The sequence below is a fragment of the Bombus huntii genome, chromosome 13 (genome assembly GCF_024542735.1).
Source record: "Bombus huntii isolate Logan2020A chromosome 13, iyBomHunt1.1, whole genome shotgun sequence".
Lineage (NCBI taxonomy): Eukaryota > Metazoa > Arthropoda > Insecta > Hymenoptera > Apidae > Bombus > Bombus huntii.
In genome coordinates, this window is record NC_066250.1 from 280,172 (window position 1) to 290,631 (window position 10,460).

General features: G+C 39.4%; 1 protein-coding gene across 17 annotated transcripts in view; it reads left to right on the forward strand.

Annotated features, from left to right (window-relative positions):
• LOC126872293 (echinoderm microtubule-associated protein-like 2) overlaps positions 1-4,910 on the forward strand; it is a 33,179-nt gene extending 28,269 nt beyond the window's left edge. For 14 of the 17 annotated variants that reach the window (XM_050632067.1, XM_050632068.1, XM_050632051.1 and 11 more), the window contains 8 exons: positions 96-253; positions 569-826; positions 1,207-1,344; positions 1,431-1,547; positions 2,462-2,485; positions 2,950-3,037; positions 3,204-3,430; positions 3,587-4,910. In XM_050632067.1, coding sequence (XP_050488024.1) covers positions 96-253; positions 569-826; positions 1,207-1,344; positions 1,431-1,547; positions 2,462-2,485; positions 2,950-3,037; positions 3,204-3,430; positions 3,587-3,715 — 1,139 coding nt within the window. In that variant the 3' untranslated portion in view covers positions 3,716-4,910. The remainder of the gene's footprint in view (positions 1-95; positions 254-568; positions 827-1,206; positions 1,345-1,430; positions 1,548-2,461; positions 2,486-2,949; positions 3,038-3,203; positions 3,431-3,586) is intronic. The other 3 variants (XM_050632053.1, XM_050632054.1, XM_050632061.1) reach the window with 1 other exon arrangement.
• The last annotated feature ends 5,550 nt before the right edge of the window (positions 4,911-10,460 follow it).

Below are 10,460 nucleotides of genomic sequence, written 5' to 3' on the forward strand. Positions count from 1 at the left end.
TGCCGTCATAATCACGATATTATATGTGTAAAGATAATACAACATCCTATATTTGTAATAATAACAATCTTTTAATCGTAACATTTTTTGTATAGGAACAAACACGATTTCGAAGATAGCGAGGAACATTCACGAAGGATCTATATTTTCGATTTGCGTTTTGAAAGATGGTTTTATCGTCACCGGAGGTGGCAAAGATGGCAAAATATTGTATTTTGACGAATCGTTAAACCTAACGGGGGAAGAAGCACAAGTAAGCTTGAGAAAATAATACCAATGCTACTACTGCTGTTCTCTAAGGTTAATCGCGACCCTTAGAAATTAAAACGCGATAATTTACTTAAGCTTATTCTTATCTACGACGTTTATCGTTTCGAGTCAACGCTTTGCCCATATTTCCTAGCGTTAATGGTAACAGAGATGCGATCGATAAGATACACAAGCCTGCGTAGGCAAACTAGATCGTCAAGAGCGTAATTCTTTTCGTTGAATTCCCTCAAAATACTTGGAGTACATGCAGTGGCAGTATTGTCGCGTTAACGTTAATATAATATATCCGATTTATTAGATCGAGGATCACTTTGGCGGGATTCGAACACTCGCGGAAGGCAGAGGTTCGCAGTTGCTGATCGGAACAACCAGGAATTGCATTTTGGTCGGCGACGTGGGAATGGGATTTAGTCCGGCGATGTTGGGACACGCGGAAGAAGTTTGGGGACTCGCGGCTCATCCGACTTTACCGCAGTTTGCAACAGCAGGCCACGATAGATTGTTGCAAATGTGGGATAGTCTGAGTCACACTGTGGTCTGGAGCAAAGATATCGGGGTAAATTATAACTTGGATCAGAATTTTAAAGGCCCCAAGCTCGCTTTAACGTCGTAATATTCCAAACCTATGAATTCGTTGTTGGAATAACCGTATTGGGATACGACGTTCTACGCGAACGTGTAACTTAAACTTTGTTATAAAACGGCGAGTCACGCGATGATATTTTCGTGTGCTGTTTTTCCTTCCGACTCACCTTGTATATGGATTGCCGAAGGTTTCGAAATAAACGATAATTCCTAACGACGCGTCGACCGTATCTCGATCGTTATACACAAATAAAGATAAACGTTGAATACTTTGTGTGCAGATTGTGAGAAAGAACGAGCGTACCGTAACTATAATTCCACAGCGATTGAACAGAATTTTCATTCGTTTAGGAGCAAGCACAGAGCATCGGATTCACACCAGACGGTAACGTTATGGTGGTCGGATGCACTTCCGGAAAATGGTTAGCGATCGACAGTGAAACTCGAGAATTATACACTCATCACAGCGATGGGTCTGAACCTATTCAGGTAAAACTCCTTATAATTGTCTTATTTCCCATCGCGATAAACTTTACTTCGCTAACGACTCTCTAACGATCGTGTTTTCCTTTCAGGTCGTTAGATTTTCACCGGATGGAACGCTATTAGCTCTGGGTTCCAGAGACAACTATATTTATGTTTATCAGGTAAACGAAGACGCGGTCAAATATAGTCGAGTTGGACGATGTATGGTAAGATCGTTTTCTTTGTTACAAATTTCCTTACCTAATACAAAAAATTAACGCATCTATAGAACACAGATTTGTTACCATGTACATATAATACGATTCTTATTGGCATTGAAATTCTTCAGTCGACTGACTTTTCCATATCTTATTTTATTATACGCATTGTAGTAACTGGTGCAATTTCAAACTGTGTGATAATTCTAATTTTTCATATTCTTCGTATACTGTAAATGTCGTACATATATACATGTATAAACAAGTGAGAAAACATACTCGTATATTTGATATTGAATCGATGGGTTTAAGATTTGCTGTACAAACTGCTTTTATGCATCAAAGTTATACCATACCATTTGTATAAAAGGCACTCGACGATACTCATACTTTTAGATGTTCGTTCGACCAGTGTTTCTACTTTCATTTACGAGCGTGTTGTAATATATATATATATATATATATATATATATATATATATATATATATATATATATGCATACAGAGACGATTCGTTTCAGACAAATACACGCCATGTTTGAAAAATTTATACGTAGTTTCTCATGGAATATGAATGGAATTAAATGTATCGGCTGAATGTAAAGCTACACGCATTGTAAATATTTCGTTGTTCGTTACTCGTTCTACGATATTAAAGCGATCGCTAAAGAGAATCGACATTATAACGCATTGTTTCGACCGCAAGGATCGATATATGTATTTAAGCAAAGTACACGTAATTAGGACATACACATCCATCGTACATCATAGTGATATCGTAGTCCCATCGTACATAATATTTCATTTACGAAGAAAGCTGGTAACAACTCGCAACCACACGTTCGATATAAATTTATTTACGATTAGAGTAACGTCGTAAAATCAAAAATATCATAATACACACGTTCTTTCTTCGTTTCTAGCCAAAGAGGATACGCAGGCGTGGTGTAAGACACGTTTTTAGTTGATCAAAGAACTAAAAAGAGACATTATGTTACAAAAGCATTTATTCTACGATTTCGTAAAAGTAATTTAATTCTACCGATTTATTTATGTAATAAAACGCGATTGTCGCTAACAATCATGCAAATGTGCCATTTCGTAGACGATATAATGTCTCTAAAAATGATACAATATTGCCACAGCTATTTATAGCCGCATATGAGCAGATATTTCTTTTTAAAAATTGCTTACGTCAAGCACGCACGGTAGCCATTGTCTGCTGCACAAATTATTAGCGCTCCTTTCATAGTAATGGCTGTAAACTCGGACACTCGCAGCTGTTTCGCGAAGCTAATCATTTTATTATAATGTTATATCATTTTTTTATTCGCAGCTTATAGAGAGAGAGAGAGAGAGAGAAAAACGAGGAATATTTTTTCATTGCTTAGACGGCAAAATTTTGTTTCAGGGACATTCCAGTTTCATAACTCATTTGGATTGGTCAATGGACGGGCAATATTTACGTAGCAACAGCGGAGATTATGAACTGCTATATTGTAAGTAAATTAACTTGCGTCGTACCTGTTATTATAATTTTTACATGCTTGCGCAACGCTTTTGCATTTTACAAGTAGAACGTTTGCCAGTTGAAGGGCTTATCTACGCTTTAGTAATGATTTATTATATTACATTTAATAATCAACGATACGTATAAAACCGCAGGGAATCCCGGAGTTTGTCGTCAGATCCCACAACCATCGATGATGAGGGACATGGACTGGGCGAGTCACACCTGTGTAATATCCTTCGAAACGATTGGGATTTGGCCGGAAGGAGCCGATGGTACAGACGTAAATAATTGTACCCGTAGCGGTGATTCCAAGTTGCTCGCAACCGGCGACGACTTCGGAAAAGTCAAGTTGTTCTCTTATCCCGCTTGTCAACCGAAGGTAAACTTCGACATAGTATTATTTAGCTAAGTAAATTGTACGTTTTAAGTTTGTCCGAGCTACGATATAACGAGTCGGAGCTCAGGCATGCCTATAAAGAAGAGAAAGCAATAAATACTTGATAGCTATAAAGGAGAATAAATTTGCTTGTTTCAGTCGCTGTGTCATGCGTACGGTGGTCATTCGAGTCACGTTACGAACGTATCGTTCCTTCAAGACGATACGCGACTAATTTCCACTGGCGGAAGTGACACGAGCGTTCTTCAATGGATCGTAAATTACTAACTCTGTTAACTACCAATCGAGTCGAGTGGAAAACAGACAAACGGTGAAAGTACGAGGCACCACAAAATAATAGCATTTCGGCATAACCTGCCGAATTTAGTGCAGGAACTCCGTGACCACTGTTCTCGTTGCTGGCTGAAGTAGGAGTGGAGAGAAACAAGCGGCGTCGGTTGCGACCGTGGAAAGGAAAACTCCTGGTTTAAAGAGAGAGGAACGGAAAAAATGCCGCGTACAGTTAAATAATTTTACTCTTTAAGTGTCCTTCACGAATCAATGACTGAAAGTCATGACGCTAATTTCTTATTATTGTTAGTCACGAACGATCTTGATCCGTAATTTTGCGCTGCGAAAACAAGACGACGTGAAAATATTAGTGAAATCTTGTCAGCCAATATGGCGAACGATGTAATAGACTATACTTGGTCAATTAGTATGTAATAACGTAACAAAGTGTCTTTTCCATATTTCATGTATTTACAACTATTTTTCGAACGCCGAAGCGCCGCCGACTTTACAAATTTACGCGAGTGTTGGTCGTCTAGTAATCGCTGACGAAACGCACCGTGATCTTTTCCACGTAAACACACAAATTGCACAGTTCGTACATAAGTAGATACATACTTTCGTATAATTAGTAGCGATAAAATGAAGTTGAGTGACTTTCAACCGATTCGATGGGAAACGTCGACATTCCAATTGCTCGTGCCCGTAAAAAGCTAGGATTATCGTTATCCTCTAGCCTGTGCAGCCACGTAAATTCTATTTCTTCTGAACGTTGGCTATCACGCTACCAGCCACCACCCAACAATGTGTTTATTTTTCGCGAATCGATCGTCGTCGATCTTAGTTACTGTAAGCTTATTTTGTGGCGGTACGAGCCCTTAAAGCAATTTTAAATAGCGAGAGCCAAAATAGATCGAGCGAAGAGTATGCAATTGGGGAGAGCGAAAGAAATTGCGAGATAATAGGATAAACGATTAATCGGTTAAATCGTTCAAATTATTGAAATTGTTCTATTTCGTCGGAAAATCGTGGTACACACGTGGTGTATTTATGTTTGGTCTGCTACTAATTCTTTTTCTTTTTTCTTCTTTTTCAGAAATACGATATTTCTGTAATGCAGGCTTTTTTTGTAATGCTTCTGAAAATATGAATAAAAACGTGGACGAAGAACGTCTTGAATATTATCGAATAACTGGATTATATTTCACCTAATTACTTTCTTGTCACGCACCGTAGGTATAAATCTGTTACGGTCATCAACAGGCATACACTTTCTCATTTCATGTTATGTCGTAGCTTTTACCGCATTCCTATATATGTGTGTATATACGTTGTTCGAAGTTTGGCCACTGGTCGTTGGTTTTAGATCGATAGCTTGATTCGTTCCATATCTATCATTCTCTATCGATGCACCCTAACGAACATTCTAATGGAAAAAAATGGAAAATATCGCGTTCAACGTTGCGTTCGTCGAATTATTACGTCGATCGGTCTGCTATGTGTAATTCATATAATTCCAGTCGTATTATGAAGGATGCTTCGAATCAGACGATCAAGTAAAACTATCGAGAATAACAAATTTATAATGCAACGATATAATATTATAAATAGAGATTATATTTGAAACGCAAATGAGCAAAAATGACTACTGTAATTAATAATTATCGTGCTTTTATGTTACCATTCGATAAACAAGAGATAATTATCGATTTGAAGATTAATTAAGTCTGTATTATCTATCACCTATTCCACGATCAAATCTATCAAATCGACATTACACTCTGTTCTTAATAAAGTTATTATTTATATGTGTAATACGTTATAGGTTTCAATTAATTAAACAGAATTAAACGATACAGCGTCGTTTGAAGTATCACGTTGTGCGTCGAGCTTATTAATATTGAACTAATGTTAAAGTTAGAGAAATTAAAGTGACGTATTTGGGCGAAGAATGGACAACAGATAGCCAGGTTGACCGGCACAATTATCGAACAATGGATCGTATCATAATCGCACGACATAGGAAAATAGTTGTGTATGATTATCGAAATGTAAGGTTTGCGCGATTAGTGTCCTTTCAACTTACGTTTGGCCCAGTTCTTTGGTCATATTCTCTAGGATTAAGGCGTAAAAGTTTGCGGACGTCATACGCTGGCAACCGTGTCGCCTCGGTTTCGCAAGTTTCCACACGGCTTAAAATTCAGTTTAAACGCAGAACGAGTCTCGAGAACCTGCTCGTGCATTAATTCGTAAAATATTATGCAGCCGGCCGATGCGAGGCTACATGACTCATAATCGCCTATGATTAGAAGTACGATAATCGATGAATCCCGTTTTACCGTGACTTTTTATTGGCACTTGGATCTTATCCTCGAACAGTCGAACCTAAAAACGTAAAAAGTCGATTTCGAATTACTCTTCCATCTGCAATTCGGCGTTAAACTTTTGTAATTCGGGTATGTGTTCGTCCATTCCGTAACGTGTAATGTTTTCTACGGAGGAATCGCGTGATAAGAAATGGTCGGTCAACGACGAAGGAGCGTAAATTTTGCAACGAAATTTAGTTGGACTTTCTCACGTCCGTTTATAACTGTTAACACACCGTTGAGACAAACTCTATAATTAAGCGATTGTTCTCGTTCGCTGTTTCGGAATCGCCGACCGTGCAGAGTAAATGAAAAGTTCCCTTAATCGCAGAGTACTTGACGTTACGTGCCATCCACGGTTGACCGTTCAAACAGAAATCCTTTATGCTCGATAATTTGCACAAAGTATCAACTGGCAGCAACGCTACTGCAATTTTTCGTTGATCGATTTTTCCTGTATCTAAGAAGTAACGGGTTTATCTAAAAAGTACAAATATGTTTTGAGCAATTATAGACAGGAACATACGATACCTGCTTACAATGATACCTTTATCGATCTTTGCCACGCTCTGATCTTTATTACGTTAATTTCGTTGGTTTTGTTATTTGTAAAACGAACATCGAACATCGTTTCGTTTGGCTCTGGTAGTTATTATAGTTTGAAATAATTGCGTTCCTGTCTTCTAAATTGCGCATATCAGGCAATGCTTAAATGAACGAAATCGCAAACTCGAACGTAAATATCGTTTTGTCATATCAATAACTAGAACTTCAAATTGACTTTCAAATGCTTGAAAAAAAAGGAAAAACTATAAAAGATAACGAAAATCGAGCTGTTTATTCCCGCGCTGTTAGATCTGACGCAAGCAACTGTTATAAAAAGGAACCTACTTTCAGTTGAAACGTGTTTAGGTAGTAAAGCAACTAGACCATGAAGGAACAAGACATTTCCCACACGCGATTTTTCTCCGATTATCGTTCCAACTAAAAACTTTCCTCGTTAAAGTGCGTTAACAGCATCCAGCTCGAATTATGCGAATAAATAAAATTTATTCTTTAGCGATAAATCACATTTTTTTCGCTAGGGAATCGTAAATAAGCTTAAGAACGTTGAAAGCGTTCGCTTGAAAAAGGAATCGCTTCGAACCGCGATAACTTGAAAGCGAATGTTTTAAACGTTACCTCGTAAGTAAAGGTCGATACTTTTATCGTAGGTAAAAAGCGCAGATAAAAATCTATAGAGAGTAAGACGAGAGTGGACGTGAATCGTGGGGCGAGTTTCTCGAAAGAAATATAGAATGAAAATGCTCGAAAGAATGCGAATATCGCGAATATCGCGGATATATGCGCTCTGGTTTCTTTTTAGCGACTTTTGTCAAAAACTAAGACGCATTTCGTGTTTTGCAGGCTGACTTCAGCGTTGTGCTACTTCACAGCATAGACGAGATATACTCGTCGGTGGTCAGAACGCGAAATATTTGACGATTTATGACGGCGATAATCGTGTCAGCGTTTATCAGCGTTCGTTAAGAGATTCTGCGATATTAGTCATACCGTACGTATGTTCGGCTATCGAAGGATTTAACGTGTAATTTTGGCCAAATGGTCTGACTAACGATTAATCGATGTCTTCACGAGGGTATTATTTCAAAGCGATAACCATATTGGTCGTAACGAAACATTAGCGTTTTCCAGGTATATAAATTTACAGAAATTGTTTAGGAAGCATTTTAGAATCGATTTTAAAGTTAAAGTTAAATCGATTTTAAGCAAATGCCGATAAATGCCATACTGTGAGTAACACGATGGAAATAGTAGAAACGAGAGCAATTATTATCTGTATTATTATTATCTGTAGCTGTTTCTTTACAAAAATTCCCCCATCTATCGTCGTATCGCGATATATCAAATTCGTGAAACGAATTTTTAGCATAGTACCTGAATTTTGTTATTCTGTTACCGTGAACGTGGCCTTTAAGCACTCGTGCATCGTTTCTTAGAAAAGTTAATATCGGCTTTTCCTCTGAATATCGCAGACGAGGTAACGATAAGTGGAAAATTATTCGATGTTTTGTCCTTTCGAAACCTGTAACTGTGAATTTTAACGATACAGATTTTCGTTAGAGATCGTACGTGGCGCTGACGCGCCTGATCCTGTTCGATTCGTTTTCGTCGAAGGAGAGAAGGATCATCGGGGGACCAATTAGAGGATACCGCGGTCTTATTGCGCGGTCAAATATAAATCTCGGAAGGACGAGGAACCGCCATATCAGGAACGGTAGCAGGCAACGCCCTCGGAAAAAAGGATCGAAAAGGAGGGTTCGCGGCAAGGATCGAACGACAGGCACTCAGGGATGGCGGACACGGTCGAACCGAGGGAGGACCGAGGGGAATCAAAATCGAGGAAAAAGAACCAGGGACACAGTGTGTTGGCTTCAAATCAAGAGACCAGACGAACCGGTCTACCTCTCCGCGAGATGCGTCTAATTTTTTTCCCCGTTCTCCTTCCTTTTTTCCTTCCCCTTCTTTTTTTTCCTTTTCTTTCCTTTTTGCTTTCTTTCCGTCTCTCTCTCGTTTTTTTCGCTCGTCCCTACGTTTGCCCAGAGCCTTTCCTTTCACGCGTCCTCCCTCTCTTCGCCGTCAGGATCTACCTTTCATCCCCTCTTTTCATCCCACGGAGATGCCTGCAGGTGTCCGGTTGGGGACTGACCAAAAATCTTGGCCGGGAGTCTCGATTTCCGACTCCCTTGTCGCTGTCGAACGTCGCGTTGATACCGCGGTGGTGCATCTCTCGCCAACTATCACGCGATCCTCTCGATCCTACTATGGCAAAGGAGGTGTCAACTGGAGGGAATAATTCCGCGTATAAGCGCCGTTGTCGTCGAGCAAAGGAATCACGACGACTGCTACAGAAAGAGTATTTTGCATTCGTTTTACTTTTTCTCTTCTTTTCTCTTGCTTTCTCGTCTTATTTTCTCGAACATGGCGCGAAAGAAAGGGAATCAGAGTCGTGAATTCCAAAATGACTATCGATTATCGACTATCGACTATCGGTAGGTGTTTACACAAAATCTGCGATCTATTTAACGATAGATTAGATATCATAATTATCCGTGATAAACACGATCGAGAATACTCGTTAAAAATTGATTGGAAACACGAAATACTTTCCCAAGCATAATAATATTATTCGATCGAAGAAAAGATAAGATAAATTTATTCGACTATTTTCAGAAGGAAAAAAAGGAGCGAAAAGATTTTAATGGTCTTTAATTGGCAATCGAGGCAAGTGATTTGGCAGTTCTGAACGTGCCATACGAGGATGTCTACGACATTTCAACCGTGTTAGCCATTATCGAGTAAACTGTAGCTAAGCGTTGCTCTGCCGCAAAAAAGGGCGTCTTTGCGACTTTCGCTTAAACCGAAGATATAACTGGCTGTAAGAGCTAAACGAAAAGTGATTTTTCTTAAAACCAACCGAGAACTTTTTGGATTAACGCGACAGCGTTGTCGTGGTTGAGGTTTAATCAAGCCTTTAACGTCGATGGATAAGTTTTACGATAATTAATTATCATCGTCGTAGATCGTAGTAGGTATCTGCAGTTACGCAACCAAGTCGATCAAACATATTAGAGAGAAGAAAATGCGATAGGTTTGTAACTCGGGTAAATGCAAGTATAACGTGTGATATTTAGGATGACGAGAACGACGTTTAAAAGGAGTATGAGGCGATACTTTTCGAAGAATCGGGCGATCCTGCCTACGGAATAACGACGAAACGGCGGACCTTGCCGCCTTGTAAGCGAGCGAGCGAGAAGAGAGTTCAAGGTGATCCAACGTTATTCAGGATCGGCGACCCTTCGAGACGTTCAGGATTCGTTTAGAAAACGTTCGGTAGGAGGAAATCACACGGTTGTACCGGCGATACGACGAGAATACTTAAAGAGGTGCATTGCTGCACGGTTCCTCGATTCGAATGCAAAGCCGGATCGTAAAAGGCGCATCGAATGGCTCTTAACCTTAACATTTTCTCTCTACGGAGGTTTTCGATTTTGTCACCGTTCCTTAAACGTGACACGATCTTCCGCGATTTCTCCGTTTCTCCGTTTCTTCGTTTCTTCTTCGTCGACCGCTTCCAACTATGATTTGATGTTAAGTCGCCGTGATCGCGAGATATTAAGCTACAATCGAAGATATTTCGTTCTACCTAGACTACACTCGACCAGCGGTGGATATCGACGGCGATGGAATTAGCTTCGATACGTACAGGGTCCGATTCAATAACGTATAACGCGTAAAAGCGGTCGCGACGTGATTTCTTGTGGAAAAAAATAAGAAAAACATATAGAACAAAATTTGCTGGTTATCGGATTAGT